The sequence below is a fragment of the Anas platyrhynchos genome, chromosome 1, assembly GCF_047663525.1.
Source record: "Anas platyrhynchos isolate ZD024472 breed Pekin duck chromosome 1, IASCAAS_PekinDuck_T2T, whole genome shotgun sequence".
In the NCBI taxonomy this organism is placed as follows: Eukaryota; Metazoa; Chordata; class Aves; order Anseriformes; family Anatidae; genus Anas; species Anas platyrhynchos.
The window spans coordinates 71,858,606-71,875,831 of record NC_092587.1 but is presented as its reverse complement, the minus strand read 5'-3'; the positions used below and the strand labels follow the sequence as shown (position 1 = coordinate 71,875,831).

Genomic DNA, 17,226 nt, shown 5'->3' with positions numbered 1-17,226 from the left:
AGTAAATATAAAGTGCTTCCAACTGCTCTTCTGAGTAAAACATAGGGCAAAGTGTAGAGGGGTGATGAACTCCCCAGTTGTTTCCACATGCATTTGCCTGCAAATATTATCGCCCACATTATCTAAAAGATCTTGGCAACAGCATAGCCAACTGGGTGCTTTCAAACCAGCTCTTCCTTTGACCACTATCAGTGTTTGTGTTCCTGTTTAAATAAGATAAGAGGTAAAAAAAAAAAAAAAAAAGGGGGGGGGGGGGGGTCGACAGAGCAGAGCTGACTGCCTCATTTGGGTAGAAATTCTCATCCTGTTTCTTTACAAGGAGGGGGAGGAAAAAGGGGAAGGTTTTTTTTTTTTCCTCCAGTGAATTTCATTGAAATTTTCTAGAATACCTCTCATTTTTAAAGCCCTCTTCATAAAGGAAAAAAAAAAAAAAGTTATCGTGGAGTAAAATCGGTGGAAAGACCACGAAATGGGGGGTGAAAATCTCCTCTCCAGAGGCTGAACCCTGCCTTCCCGGCTAGGTGGCTTCTTTTGTTTTGTTTTTGCTTCACTTTGCTTTTTGTTTGTGGCTTTCTTCTACTTGGCACCGAGGGAATTTGCTGCATTTCCCCCTCGCAGAATCAGTCACGCCGTCCCTAGGTTCACGCTGAGGATCTGCAAAGTTTTCCGAGCCGAAGGGAGTCACTTTTACAGCGTGTGTGGGGGTGGCGGAGAGAGAGTAGGGGTATCAGATGCAATAGGGTCCCTGCCTCCCAGCCGCAGTGCTGCTCTCCTCTGCCGAATACTTGCAGGCTGTGCAATTAACAGGGCAGGAGGTGAATTAAATCTTTGTGAAGCCCACCGAGAAGGGGGTTCCTGCGAGCTCTTTCCCAACAGGTCTCGGGCGGCTGGGATAACAACAGAAACACGCAGCAAGAGCGAGAGAAAAGCGGGGAGCCCCGCCGGCCGCCTCAGGATCGCCGAGCCCCCCCCGGCCCCGCTCGGTGCCAGTGCTCCCGCCGGCGGCCGATGGACAACCTCGGCGGGGCCCGGCCGCTGCGGCTGCTCCTGCTCGTGGCGCTGCTGCCGCCCGCGCTCCGCGGCCAAGGTAAGGGCTGTCTGTCCGTGAGGTGACCCCCAGAGCGGCCCCGCGGGGCGAGAGGGCTTCGGGGAAGGGGGCGGCGGGGACCACCGTAACCCTCCCCCCCCCGGGTGTCCCCGGGCAGGCTTTGAAGCCCCGCCGCTGCCACGAGGGCGAGGGAGCAGAAAGGCGGGGCGTGCACCGGCTCCGCTGCCCGAATTGCGGAGGGTGCCTGCTGGGGCGGCCGGGCTGCAGCTCTCGGTGCCCTGTAGTCCCCCGGCCCGGCTCGTTCAGGGACCCTGAAACGCCGGGCTTCCTCTGAGTTGCGGTGCCCCGAAGCCTGGCCTCGGGATAGGGGGCTGGTCCGGTCCGCTGGCTGCGGGACCCCACAAAGAAAAGTGGGACCAAGAGTGTGGAATCGCGCTGCTGCAGGAGGCATAGCAAAGCAAAGCGTACGGGCCTTTTAAATACTGAAGTATTTATGAATGATATCGCGTGGTGGGGGTGCTTGTGAAAGTAGGGCTCTGGATCCAAGCCCATGTTTCCCTTTCTAGATTATGCACTTTTTTCCCATTCTCTAAAAACTATATAAACGGAGGATATTCATTTAAGTCAGCAGAGTAATCCAACGAAAACATAACTGATAAGATACAGCAAAGAAGCTGCTTTTCATGTGGTGACGGTGAATTTATCCTAGCCCGCAGCTAAGTGACTTTCTGCTAGAGGAGCACCAAAGGGGGCCTTTGCGAGTTGAGGCTTGGGCATGCCATTCCCCAGGCAAGTGTTTACAAACATATGGTCCCTGGCCTAACAGCTGCAGACAAAAACTAGTGAAGTAAATTATTTCTTATCGTTGCAGTATTTTAGTTCTTATATTTTTGTATATTGCAGAGCATTTGTCACAGATACCTTGCTTTTGACAAAGAGGTGTTAGCTGCTCCTTTTTGAAAAAGGAGGAACAGAATAAAGAAGCTTAAGAAAGCAATGTTTAGTGCTAAAATCCCAGGGCAGTGCCTACTTTCTTTCAGACAACAGGGTACATCAACAAATTTGTAACTGTGATTCGCTGTAGGGGTATAGTAATTCTCAGCATTATTGTGAAACACTAAATAACATCACTTTGTAATGCAGTGTACCTTTAGCCTTAACTAGTGCACTGCTTTTTAGAAAAACTAAGTAATTAGATAAGTTCTGGTTTTCTAAGGTTGTTATCACAAAGTATAGACAAATTTGGTGATAAAAGGTACGTTAGGTCTCTAGTCTCAAATAAAGATCAATACTCTAATTTCCCTGTGAGTTTCTGCATCCTTAGAATTTTGAAAACAGTAACTCGGATAAAATTAGATTTGCATGTTTAAAAGCAGTTAAGAAACTTTTTCTAGGACACTACTTCTTGAAGAGTAGACTGCTGAGGTTAAATATTTTTTGAGAATATAAATATGCTTTCGTAATTACTAGCAATCGTAGTTGCTGTAAGATAACTTTTCTGCATTATTTCACAAGGCCATCTGTGTTTTGCAGGCCAATGAAGAAACTACATGGTGAATTCATGTTATGCAAGTATATGCTCTTTGTGGCAGAGTCTGGATTCCTCTGTACACCTAGTATCAAGGGGCTTGGGGTGAAGATGATCTTCAGAGGGCTTTACAGATACAATTGCCAAGTTGCTATAGCAACATATTTCTGAAATACAACTTCCTCTTAAGCTTCTTTCTGTCAGTTTTCTAACTGATTTTCCTTACTAGTGAATCTCCAGTATCTATTAATCAGTAGTCCTCATTCTGAAAAAAAGAAGAGGCTGGATTAAGGGGAACTGCCCAGTGCATATGAAGATAGTTATGCATGTCATTCTTTGCAAGAGTAAGGGTCCTAAAAACCTGCTAGGTTGTATAACACAACTTGATTTTCCTGTAAACATTGCATTCTTGTTATAAAAAAAAAAAAAATTGGCTTGGTATAAACTACTGTCTCTGCTGAAAAAGATGGATTACTCACATCATTATGTCCAGTCAGTGTATGAACAGTTCATCCTCTAGCCGTGCCTTTGGCATGTCTTGGTACTACAGACACAGACAGTTTAACTCACTAAACATCTGGAAACATAGCTATTCAGGGTGAGCTTATAGTTTGTAATAATAATAAAAAAAAAATGTTCCACTGAGTGTGTGGAATGAGTTTTATTTTAAGATCATGGCTTTTACATTTGCTTTCATAGAAGTAAATTTATAACAAATATATGGGTGGAGGTAGGACTTAGAAAAGACTAGGTTTGTGCTTTCTTGCGTGTTATCATAGAGAATATCTCCCTAAAAATCACATACCAACAAAAAGTCTAATTCTGAAACATGAGTGCTATCTCTAAATTAGTTTTCACTTGAATTTCCTTTTAATAGTCCACTTTCCGGCGTGACATTTTATTGCAATCAGGGGAAGAACAAAATGTTAAACTCTTGTTTTTCATCTGTGTAATTGAAAGCAGACATGTTAGTGAAATCCAAGATGAAAATTCACAAACTAGCTTATCAAGTTACTGCAGTATATTTATACTATTCTGTCAGATTTCAGGCAAAATCTGATAGCAGGTCAATGGATTTTCAAAATTTATTTATTTATTGTATCGCTTCAGCCCATTCTGCAAGTTTCATATCAACTCTACATGTTTTTAATAAATAGTTGTCTTAAGACCAACTGAAGTTCAACAATATTTTTATTAACACTTTTTGAAATGAAGGATGGGTCATAGGTCTTCCAGAACTTTTCAGAAATAGGTACCTGGGACCATAATAGAATATAAATTTGATTTCGGGAGTTACGGTTAGACCGTAAGAAGTAGTTGGCAAAATCAACTGAGTAAGCAGATTATAGGTCTACTAGTTGTAAAGAATACCTGTAAATAGTACAAGGGGATGAGAAAGAGAAGATCAAGAAAGAGAGAGTTGAAATCTGAATTAAAAAATCATGGCATGGGTGAGAATTTTCATGGTGGGATACAATGGTTTAGTATGAAAAAGGTAAATGAATAAAAGTTTATGAATACAGTTAGCAAAAAGTGATAGTAACAGTGAATAAGGAAAATGAATAAAGTTAAGGAAGAAAAGACTTAGCTGATCTTTTTAGCTGGAATAGACAAACATTTCTGTAAACCACTTGGGAAAAGTGAGGCACATGTATGTACACGTAAATTAGATGGAAGGAAGTAGGTCAGGAGCTGAGATTTTAGTAGTTGAGCCATTACATGTAATAAAGCTGGGAGAGTGAATAACACTGCCCCAAGATAAAACGTATTAGTGGAGCCAGAAGGCTGAGAAGACTCTGCAGGGTAAGAAATAATAGAAACGTAGAAACATTGTAAAAGTCAATGAAGGAGTCAACAGGAGCCAGAACAAAAACAAACAAACAAACAAACAAAAAAAAAAACACTGGAAGGGGGCATATAAAGCAAAAAGACAGAATACGAAGGAGAGAAAAGGTCGAAACAGATCAGTGAAGAGTCCTAGAAGAACATAAAGAATTCCTGGGTGTAATATTTTATAAGTAAATATCAATTTAGAAACATTCAGGTTAATGTCAGGTAGCTGGGGAAGGAATAGTCACAGTAGTGTCTACAAAGGTGATGTACTGGTTAGTTTACAGTGACAGGGAGAATGCATATAATAAAGGAAAAATTGTGACAGTGACCTGCCTGTTTATCACACAGGGTGATGATTCTTGTCCTGCTGAAATCATCTCTTGGCAAGATACTAGGGTGCTTCAGTAAGAGTTGTGTTGAAATTCTTCTCCGTTTGAAAGGATACAACAATCTCCAGTGCTAATGCTTTGCTTAATACACTGGCACATCTTCAGCTAATGCAGTTAATGAAGATTTTCACCTTCACTTTTTACATTTTTTTAAACACTTTTTTTTTTTCTTCCCAGCACTTTTGCGTCCTCTGTCTCTGTTTTGTGCTTAGCATAGCTTACTTTAGACTTCTTAAAGGTTTTAAGAAATTGCCCTCCAGATTTCAAGTGTGTGCTGTTGGATCTTACAAAAGGAACTGAATAAGACTTTCTAAATTCTCAGGAATTTTCATTTGAGTTCATTTTAATTATTCCAATTTGTTTTTAATTTTCCTTCTAGAAGAGTTGATGAATTTTCCACACAAGTACAGGAAGTACATTGGAGTCATACTATTTTCTGAATTATGGTAGCATCTGCAAACAACCCATGCTGCACAAGCACATAAGACATTCTTTGCTAAAGGGTTCACTTTAGTACTGTCAAAATCTGTGTTGAGACCTTGAGCTTAGTAGTAGAGAAAGCAATACCTAAAGAAATGCCAAAGTAAGCATGTGGATATAGAAATACTTTGACTGACATATTTGAGTTTTTTTAGGACATTTACTGAACATTTACTTAAGTATTTACTTAAGTATTTACACTGGAATGATACACCATGCAAATGCTACCAGCACTACATCCATTTGAAATATTACTGTCTTCTAGCTTTGAAGGCCTTAGCACTGACTGAGCTCCAGGCTCAGAGTACTGAGTACTTCTAATGTCTGTACTTGGGAAGAAAACCTGGAAGAGGTAGATATCTATTTGCAGCTCAATATATATAGAGAGAGTTTGAATAATGAGGAAAATCTAATGTAAGACAGAGTTTTAGAAATGTCTCCAAAAGATAACTTTTCCTAAATCATTGCTATATAAATATATAAGAGAAATTTATCTTTATTTTGTTCCTACTTTGTAAAGCCTACAGGTTCCTTCCAAGTTTATTAGTTGCTTGAACCTTGTCTCATTGGGCTGTATAGATGTGCCCATCTATATAGTCTTTCCAGAGTATTCTTTAAATATAGCAGCAGTACAATATTAGAATCTTCTATCATTGTCTGTCTTTATCTTTTATTTGCAATAGCAATGCTTACACAGTAGATATATCTCACTTAAGCAGTATATAAAAAACATTGTTATTGCTGATTTTCTGGTTAGATGAAAACAGAGAGATCCCAGTATGAAACGGATTTTCCTGCAACCATTTAACATGACAAATTACAGGAGTGTTTGAGCATAAATGTGTTTTATACTCTGAGACACACTGCTCAGTTACACTTTCATATCCTTCCTGTTTCAGTTGCTTTAACTTAAATGGATGTGTATGCTTGCACTTGAACCAAAGTTATTTGAGGTCTATCTAAAGACTGTCATTTACTACAGTACATATCATGATCATGGCTTTAAACAAATGAACAGGACTACTAACAAATGAATTATAACACATATAAAACTTCTCAGTGATATATTTTCTGAAGATTTGAAAGAAGAGATCAAGAGAAGATAAAAATTTGTTCCTAAATGAGAAAGAAAAAATACACCATAGGATTATCAACACAGTGTGAAGTAATTTCATTATTTGCACAATGAAAAAATTCAAGTTAATTTGTTCACAGAGAAGACATCTGGGTGAAGTTTCAGGCTTCAGCTACCCAGAAGGTGGTTGAGGTGTGTAACAGCCTGTCTATTTGAGGTAGTAATGGAAACAGTGGGTTTAAATGGTCTTTTGGAGTGGACAGTAAGGTAATATAGTAGTAAAAATTATCTGCCAGTAAGGACATTTGAAATACAAGCCCATTGCATAGAGAGATTGTGGAAGCAGTCTCACTTGCTATTGTTATGAACAACTAAATACAAATCTGCCTAGAACTGATCACATTTTATCAGTTCTGCCTGAGAATAGTAGGTAGGACAAGAAAATCTTGAGGGCTTCTTCATCCCTATTTTCTATGTGTTTTTTTTTCTTTTTTTGTTTCTTTGTTTGTTTTTATGTGCATATAGGATACCTTATGGTTTTCCTGCAATAGGTGGAGCCCTTTGTAATTTTTGAGTAGCCAATTGCCTCCCTTTTTTGAATGACTTTTTATTAGACCTTAGGCAAGATAAGAAACCCACACTTAAAGCACTTACTTTCCCTGCCAGAGGAAATAAGGCATGTTGCATTATAGCATTGCCTCCCTTAAGCTTGTCCTTATCACCAAACACATCAGCTACCTCATCACCAGCTGCCACCATCAACAATTTTAAGAGCTACTTTTATAAACTGCAAACAGACTCCTCATAAATTGAGGTTTGGCCATATCTGAAAAATCCCCTTAATTGTGTGACGGCCATTGCTGGTACTACTAGAGCCACATTCCCAATAAATGAGTGTTTTCCAGAGCTAAGGAAATTTCCAGTAAAATGTTGGCTGTTTTAAAACCAACCACAAAACAGACTCACATACCAGGCATTTCCTTTAGGGTGCTGCTACTTTAGTTAGTATGCTCACTGGGTTTTCTTAGCAATGTCAGCTATCCTGAAATAATCACACTCAGCTGAGAATTCATCAGAAGGTAGAGGCTGAAATACTTAAAGGGTCTTTGTGGAGAGCATCATGTTTCTTAGCAGTGTATAAACTGTGGGTGATTATCTGCCAGTCCATAATTATTAAATATCCCCTCCCCACCTGGAAGAGATACGCTGTTGTCATCAGAACTCCCAGAATAGCCTGGAGTACTGGAGAGAGCCAGTGGGTGATGGAGAGTCTTGTAGACTGCATCAGATGCACTGGCTCCTGGCTTGTGCTTTTGTGGGAAGGACATCTTGGCTTCAGGTATCACACGTACATTATGAAGTTTAAGCTGGTAGATTCATAAGGGAACCTGTAAGAACAACGTAATGGGAGGACTGAAGATATCTTTCTATCCAAACGTTAATAATGCAGCAGTTTGGCTCTTTCTTTTCCTCTTACTTGATCTGTATACTGGCAAACGTGATGTGTGGTCAAGCTAAACAAGAACTGTGCTGTAGGGTACTTCCCATCAATACCAACTTGCTCTGTTTCGCTGGGTGTTTCATTTCCAGAACAAATTTTATTCCCTGTTTCTCCTTTAAACCCCCAACTCACTGCTTTCTATACCCGTTCATACTTTTGCCAGAAGGGCTTGCTTTGTCTCTCACAGAGCTGTAGAGAAGATTCTCTGGGAGGAAGAAAAGCATTCATTAACATTATTTCTTTCTCCATGTATGAAAAAGAGGAAGGGCATCTTAATTCCATCTTTAGTCTGAAGAGATCCAGCAAATACACCATGCCGTGCTGAGGATGGTATGCTTTCCTGCATCAATCCATTGCTCTTAATTCAAAGCATTCATTTCAGGGACTTGTGAGGCCAGATTTTCTGTTGTGTGGATGTCTGCTTCATAGTTTCAGGTCTCCTCTACCCTTTATTCTGTGTCTAATCCCTAAATTTACACTCAAGTTCAGGATGCAACAAGGCAGTAGTTGTCATGTTACTCTGTTACCAGTTAGACCTTTCAAGTCAGCTAGCTCCCCTTGTGTAAACACGTCTCTGTCTTATTTGATACAGTATATGGCTGTCCAGAGTGTGTTTGCATTGCCAGAAGGAGCAATTCTACAGTTTGTTATAAGGACAGCCAAAAAATCAAGACTACAAATCCCAGATGCCAGCACTTGACTACCACCTCTGCTCCAAAGCAGCTGGCTTGTTGACCTAGTATTAGCCAGGTTTCATAGTTTCAGGAATAATTGGTATTGGCAGTGGCAGACCAGGTCAAGCACAGCCTGTCTGCCCTGAACCCAAAGCACAGTAAAGCCTTGGACAAGGGGATATACTGTTTCTCTGTGTATATCCAAAGGGTACAGACGTAAAGGGAGGGTGGAAGACAAGGAATGTAGCCCTGAATAATACAGATTGTCATCTTGTTATTCTGAGGATCAAATTCTGTACGTAGACTTGCATTTTTTTTTTTCAGCTGGCAGTTAGATGGATGAGCACCAGTGGTAAGAGAATTTTTTCTTAACAAGAAAAGAAAGGTTTCCTCAGAAAGGTACACTGTAAAAGTTAAAAATATTTTTCTTATTGGTAACCTAAACCAATGCATGTCTACTGTAAGCTTGTGTTCCAGAAATTCTGGATGACATACTGTTACTGAAACATGTTGGACTAGTGCTGAGCTTTCACAGAGTCCATCTGCTGTCTGTATCATATCTGCATATGCTGAGAAGTGATAATCATGTTCTGTTTTCTTGCATTCCATAGTGCTGAGTCTCTTACAGAATAAATTGAGTAAAGGGCAAGATCTGCACCACATTTTACAAAGTTAATTGATGTGTTTAAAAGATTGAAAATGCCTTAGTAAGGAGTTGGGACCTTGACCTGGATTTACTTCCCAATGTATTCCCAACTACAGTTGGTTCTGTGGCTGGGAAGGTAATGAATATGACGGTTACATCACTTGTTCTGAAGAACTGGAAAGCTTTACTACCACTAGCTTGATAAGCCTATTGTTACTGAGGTGTAGCTTTGGTTTGATATTATAATTAGTGGTAACAGTTTTATAACTGTTCCACAGATCAGCACTGAGTAATGAACAGCTATCTAATACTGGGTTGTACATGGGCTTTTCCATCAGCAGTGCAGCTGTACAGAATAGCTGCTATTACAGTGTTACTTAAAAAATCTGACCCTTTTTGATTGAGCTGGAGAGCTAGTATCATGAAAATCATCCATTCCCTTTTACTCTTGCTGACTTTTTGCACAATTCCCAGAAGTAATTAAGGGTTTCTCATTCCAGGAATCATGCTTTTGGATAATGTTCTTAAGCTTATCTTTCCTTTGCAAAAAATATTCACTGTAGCAGCTGAATAAGCAATTATTACATCATATAAGTCTAAAGTTATACAGATTTTGACCACATTTCTTGCTTTGAACTCCTCCACAGTATGGCAGTCCTGTTAAGATTAGAAAATAACCTTTTTTAAAAGTACCATATGCCCATTCTTTTTGTCTGTGTCAGCATAGTTCATAGCTAGCACATGAATGCATCGTGTGTGCAAAACATCTTAAGTTGTGGCCCTTAATCGCTTCTTGTCTAATAAGTCTTAATGATGACAGCTTTCCTAAAAATAGAGACCTGAGTTCCAGCTGTGTTTCTACTGTACTCTTCCCTGAAGAGGATTCCTGGAACTTCTGTCAGAATACTGCACATGCCTCTCTAACATCATGACAGGGATCCTAACTGTTGCCATACTAGCATGTATAATTTTCACAACTCAAGTTCTCTTGGAGGCCCTGCTGCACATATGCTTTTTTAAAGGGATAAGGCCATGATGATGCTGCATTTGATTTTATCCAAAGTAGGCTTGAATTTTGTCCTGAATCAGTAAATTAGCCTGCAAATTCCCTATATCTGTAGAAGGCAAATGTGTTAACAGATCGTGGGTTTATCTTCATATCTTTCTGTCTAATGATATCAAAAAGCTGAACAATTGCTTCACAAGCGTACAAAATGGACCACACTGTGTATTCCTGCATGTTACAGCTTTTCTGTAGGGTTCTTTGCTCCAAATAGAAGTGCATATTTCATCTGAACGCAGACAATATCATCAGCCTTTCCCAGAAATGTTTTGTCTCTCAGATGCCTGAGATTTCTTTGGCTGACTTGCATGAAACATTAAGCACTTGGCAAAACAGTTTGAAGGGGCACCAGGTTCAGAAAAGCAATACTGTAATTTGTACTTGAACATCTCTGGCATTCCAACACTGAGAGGTACCACAAGCCAGTCAACTGCCAGTAAAAGCTGCATGGTTACATTCAGACAAAAAAGAACCATCATTTTTTTATGCAGTAAGTGAGATTCTCTGAGATGTTGTTGGGATAGCTCCTGTTGTCTGCTTTCCACTACCTCCTTTCCAGATGCTTTGTTTAATGAGCTTGTGGTTATGAGAACTGAGGACAAGCCCCATGCTGTTTGTTCCCCTGAAAAGGGTGCAAGAAGGCACGAATAGCCTCACTATGAACTGCTTGCGCAGATTTCCACCTGGGAGCCACATGAATATGCACATGTATGTTTCAATCCACAATACTCAAAAAATACAGTTTCAAGACAATAAGTCTGTCCTCTTTCTAAATAATCATTAACAACTCTTAATGACAAAAGGTTAGAATAAATTCCAATGCAGTCATGAGTTGAACCTGGAAGTGTGAGGCAAGTACTTTCAGGGACTTCGAAAGGATAGAGCTTGGTCCACAAATTACTATTTTTAAAGACAAACTGCAAAGCTTGAGAAAACGTTTTTCACTCTTTTATTGTTATGTTTTAGAACAATGGCTTTGAGGGTGGAGTCCTTTTTTTACTGTTTGTTTTTCGCTTCCCTCTATTCTCAAGAGAGTTTTGGCAGGATCTTTGGAGGATATGAATTGTGATGTCACAAAAAAAATGAGCCTGGACTGCAGTTCTTCCTCAACAATGTATCTGAAATCCTTCTTTGTCTGGATACACTCCTGCAGCCGAGGTTGCTTAGCTTGGCCTGCTTTGAATTCTTGAGTTATTTGGTTGGAGTAGAGGTGTGTTGCCAGAGCTGGGAGGGAATCAGTGTCCGGAGCCAGGGATTGTACTTCTGGGGAGGAACTTGGCCAAAGACCCGTTTGTATAAAGCCCTGCAGAAACCTGCAGCCAGCTCTGCACTTTAGTTAATTGTGCACCATTTTTCAACATGGGTAGGATTAATTGCAGACAACAGCACTAAAAAACAGTTATTTGTAACACATTGTATGAGATCTGATGCATGAAATGTTTGTTGGCAGTACACTGGCAGACAGAGAGCACCAGACAGGGTCCCTATTCCCAAAGAACAGATCAGACAAAAATGCATGTCTTTCACCACAGGCAGATATTTACAAGACAGATTTTCTCTGTATCATTATAACCTACAATTAGCTTTTAGACACTGGCATAAATTCTGAACACACTGAGGAATTCAAAAGAAACACTGCCTTGACTTAAGGATGACAGAATTTTGACCAATATTTTGGGTATGTAAGTAAGACTAGAAGGATGACCTGGGTCATTGAGTACAGAGCTCTGTAATAAACAAACATTTAATGTAACTCAATTTGGAAATATAATGATTTTCATATTAAAAAATGTTTGGTTTACTTGATCCCATAATTCTGATTATTGTTTACTGCTATAATATTTGTTGATGGGAACCACATCCTTTCACAAGCTCTACTTATCTAGGCTTAGAATGGTCTACTTCTTCCAGCCTTTCCTCATATAACAGGGCTTTTTTTTCTACTGACCATCTTCCTAGCTTTTCTTAACACATTTTCCATTTTGATTTAATCTTTCCTAAAAAGGGATAGCCAGAAATGCGCTCAGTATTCAAGAGCTTTGCACAGTAGAGCTGGTAAATGCCTTAAGGGTACCAACATTTAGATGATTGACGCATCCAAAATATTATTAAACTTTTTTCCCCTTTTGCTTTGAATTGTTGGATTATCATCACTAGACAGGAATAAATGTTGTTCTCTGAAAGCAACTGTGATACTGGGGAGGCTTATCTTCTCTAACTGCTTTTGGCTGCTCTTTATTGCTCAATGTATGAATATCTACCAGCACTCCTATAGGAGAAGCTACTCCTATAAGTTCCTTCTGGTCTGTGTCAGAATAAATGTGATCATAAACAGGTTAAATAATATTTCCACTTATCTTGATGATTGCAGTAGGTTAGGATGGACAGATGGAGGGAGGCTGTAACACCCAGACAGCAGGAGAACCTAGGAAACAATAGCTTAGTAACTGGATAGGGAGATCCAGAGGAGATGGATGCTTGCCCTTACCAGACTGCAGAAAGTCATTGGTGAAGGTGGATAGTCTTGAATATAATGCTGCTGTTTATTGAACTTTGTACCTTTTAAATATGTGTGGAGCAAAGCTAAGAATGAGGGAATCATGAGGCATTTAATAATCCAGTGGAGAGAAATGTGTGGGAATTACCTGATGTACATTCCCTGTTAATGCCACCAGCTAGCTGTGTAATTTGAGCAAATGATTTCATCCTTCTTTATTTCAGCCTCTCTCTCAAAAATAATTAAATGAGATTTGCCTTCCTCTGTGCAGCACCAAGACATCCAGATGGAAAGGTCTTACTTATTTTTTCATTAAGGAATCAGTTACAGAATCAGTCATGTAGGTTGGAAAGGACCTCTTGAGATCATCCAGTGTTTGAACGCTCTCACAGTAAAGAAGTGCTTTCTTGTGTTAAGGTGAAACTTCATTTGTCCCTCTTCTTCATGTCAGGTATTTATATACATTGATCAGAACACCACCATTACCTTTGAGTTTTCTTCAGGCTAACAGTCCCAGCCTTCTCAGCCTCCCCAAATACAAGATACTCCAGTATATCAGTCATCCTCGTGGCCCTGCACTGAACTCGCTCCAGTAAGTTAATCTCTGTCTTGAACTGGGGAGCCCAGGACTGGCCACAGCACTCCAGGCAAGGCCTCACCAGTGCTAGATAAAGGAGAAGGATCATCTCCCTGGACCTGCTGGTGGTGCTCTGCCTAATGCAGCCCAAGATGTTGTTGACTGCCTTTGCCACAGATGCACTGGTTCACTGGCATATGTTCAGCTTGGTGTCCACCAGGATACTCAGGTCCTTCTTTACAGAGCTGCTTTCTGGCTTGTTAGCCCTCAGTGTGTACTGCTGCCAGAAGGCTATTTTTCTCCAAATGCAGTACTTGCATTTCCATTTGTTGAATTTCATGAAGTTCCTTACTGTCCAGCTCTCCAGCCTGTTGAGGTCCCACGGGATGACAGCACAACTGTCTGGTGCATCAGCCACTGCTCCCAGTATAGTATCATTTTTGGACTGACTGAAGGCACCCTTTCACAGTGTCCAGATCATTGATGAAAATGTTAAACAGTACTGGAACTAGCATTGAGCGCCGAGGTATACCACTAGTGATTTGTCCACAAATGGACTTTGTGCTAGTCACCACAGTGCTTAGGGACTGGCTGTTCAGCCAGTTTTCAATCCACCTCACTGTCCGCTTACCTAACCTGTACACCGTTGCTTTAAGAGGATGTTACAGGAGACAGTATCAAAAGACATATGGTGAAGTCAAGGTAAACCACATCCTTGCTCTCCCCTCATCCACCAGTCTAGTCGCCTCATTATGGAAGGCTCAGAGGTTGTCTAAGCATGATTTCCACTTCATAAATCCCACTTGATTTCTTCTGATCATTTTCTTGTCCTCGTGTTCAGAACCAGTTTCCAGGAAGATTTTCTCCATCATCTTTCCAGACAGTGAGAGGACACTGACAGACACCTGTAGTTCCCCAGATATTCTCTCCCACCCTTTTTGAAGCAAGGGTGGACACTTGTTCTCCTGTTCTTCAGAAACAATGTTCTTCAGTCACTATGTTCCTGTTCTTCAGTCACTATGACCTCTTGAAGATAATTGACAGTAGCCTTGCAATGACATCAGCCCTCAGCACTCCTGGGTGCAACCCATGAGGTCAATCAGACAAAAGCAGATGAAACAAAGATTGCATATTTGTTATACAAGGAGCTGTTCAGTATCTGGACTGCAAGATAATTAATAGGAAAATGTGATTTATGTTGTATTCCAAGTTCTGATACACCTGCTGTGCAGTGAACTTTTGCACTTGGAATATGAAGCAAACCTGTAGTGATTGTCAGCTCATTAACATTTTTTTTTAACATTTATTTTTATTTAGTTTTCTTCAATTAGAGATTTCTACAAAAATCATACTCTGTACAAATAGTTATCTTAAGTATGCTTTTCCTCTGAGTTTCAGGGCTGGTAGCAATTGGTATCTATACCATTTTTATTTCATATGTTAAGTGATCAAAATATGATACAGCTTTCTGTCTAAATACTTTTGCATTTACAGATGTTTCACTTTTGATTGAAACATATTAATTAGATAATAATCTCAGGAAAAAATAGTTCTGTAAATTTACTTATAACAAGATTTGTCTGTCTTTCATATCAGTCAGTTATTTTATTTATCTTCTTCAGGATTTTGGAGGTTCCTTATTGCTACTGCCACCTTTGATAATAAAGGAATGCAATTGGACATAACCCTTTATTATACATGACTCTGTCTGAACTATTTTCTGCAGAAGTTCTTGGTCTGTGTCTTTGTTTGGAAAGGATAAGGGAAGCTCCAGTTTGCTTCACAGAGTAACTCGAGTACTTGGGCTGGTTGCAAGGTATTAATAGATGCCTCATTTGGCCATGGATGGGAGCACTGTTCTGTGTGTAGATGAGGGAGGGCAGAATGAACTTTCTTTTTCTTCTAATTGGCAGATGCAATGCCATTTACTAAGGTTGTATTAAATATATTGTGTTTTTCTTTCCTCACTTCTGCAGATCTTTCAATGGAAGAATGCTGTGACAAGGGTATTGAATGGGCAAACAAAAACAGAATATGTACTTCTCTACCATTAATTTCCGAGTCCAGAGAGTGCAGGTATATGATTATATATTATATTTATTATGCTATGATTTTTATTTTCATGTAAAACAAGGGGAATGGCAGGTATAAAAGCTGGTTATAAGATGTAACACCTAGCTCTTAAAACAAAATTTTCTAATTTCATATCTAACCTTAGAGAAACCTGAAGACCAAATTTAATTCCATTAGGTCTTTTCAATTTCTGCTATTGGTCTTGTGCAGAGTCACCCAGCTCTAACTTGTTTGACGTGTGCTGTGTCTCTTAGTCAAGTTTTTCACTGTACTCTGGTTGCAGGGCTTGGACTCAGCCTACATTCCATGTATCTCAGCATGGCTCTGCTAATGTCAGCAGAACATCTTCAGTTGATACTGACTGAGAATCTAGCCCAGGTTGAAATTCTTGAGTGAAAATTTTCCAAGAAAAACAGCAGATCATGTACATGAATAACATTTTGAATAATATATAGATTGCATGCATACATACCAATGTATGTAAAACAGCCTTTCAAAATTATTTATTCTGTGTGGTGTCACATGGGTAATTGTCTGCAGTTCTTAGTTGTGTTTCAGGATCAGAGAGCTTAAAGTTTAACTCACAAGATTGCTAGTTACTTAGGGCATCCTACTTCTGTCAAATGTATTTGTATAATATAGTAACCTTTTGTTAATACTTAATTTCTTAATTCAACTGAAATTTAATATGATACTAATTTCTTTTTTGTTATCTAGCAAATGAAATAATGAAGTTAAATGTTAAAATTAGTAACACAGTAGTATTTTGGTTATACCGAATCTCTTATAGATTTAGAGACATTCATATTTTTTCTCTCAGTGATAGCCTGTGTTATTTTTGCCATTAAATAAGCTTGCTAATTTTATTTGCGGAGCTAACAATTTGCAGTTGGTAGTTTGAGGCGCAGCTTCACAGAGGACTTTACATCTCTCAATTTAAAGCACAATGCATTGCCCACCTCTATCTTCTCAAGTGGATTGAAAAGTGATTTAATCGTAGTAATTGTAGAAATGTTGGATCAATGATTATTAAGGAAAGAATTTGTCTTGCAGTCAAGTCTGCTCATGTTTTTTGACTTTTGCATTTGTATTGGCAGCAAAAGCAGTCTCTTACGCAGAAGTATTGACAGATAGGGCTTAAATCCCAATTTAGGAAATACTTGAAGAGTCAGCAGAGTTACAGACGAAACAGGCAAGAAAAACAGGAAACCATTTATTTATTTATTTTTGAACAATCTGGGAGCAAGAGTCTTTATGATTTAATGATAATTTAATTAATGTGAGTTGTGATTCTGCTGTAACTGTAATACATTCTTTCAAAGTTTGCTGTTTTAGAGAGTCTTTAAGACTTTTTAGGATAATTGAAAAAAAAAAAGCTTACTAATGTTTCATCTAAGTTTTGAGCATAAATAGTATCTAATTAAGTAAATTATAGTGATATAATGGTAAATCAGAAATGGGTAAACTCATTCTGTGAGAGACATGAGCACTCAGTTGACAGAAATAGAAGTGGATATATTCAGTTGCATCTATTCATAACTGTAGAATAAATAAATATAGCTCCCCCGGAAGCTTGGCTCCATGCTAAGAAATGACTCAGTAAAATTGGCAACTTTGACTACTTTCTTTAACGGCAATATTATTTTACTCCAGTTATGGTTGCTAACTGGCATATCCGTGAAATCATATCATATATCAGCAGAATCATTTTATGATGTTATTTCAGATACAAAGGTAAGAGCCAAATTGTTTTGTTAATTACTGGTATAACCGTAGACAGAACGATCAGTGATTCATTTTGCAAGCACACTTGGTTAACAACATTGATTTTGGACATTCATT

At 39.2% G+C, this 17,226-nt stretch overlaps 1 protein-coding gene across 7 annotated transcripts in view; it reads left to right on the top strand.

The window, feature by feature from the left end:
• FBLN1 (fibulin 1) overlaps positions 1–17,226 on the top strand; it is an 87,316-nt gene that overhangs the window by 368 nt on the left and 69,722 nt on the right. For 5 of the 7 annotated variants that reach the window (XM_027451833.3, XM_027451923.3, XM_027451884.3 and 2 more), the window contains exons 2-3: positions 877–1,087; positions 15,288–15,387. In XM_027451833.3, the coding sequence (XP_027307634.1) occupies positions 877–1,087; positions 15,288–15,387 (311 nt within the window). Of the gene's footprint in view, positions 1–313; positions 522–876; positions 1,088–1,242; positions 1,513–15,287; positions 15,388–17,226 lie in introns of those variants that run through there. The other 2 variants (XM_027452045.3, XM_072041232.1) reach the window with 2 other exon arrangements.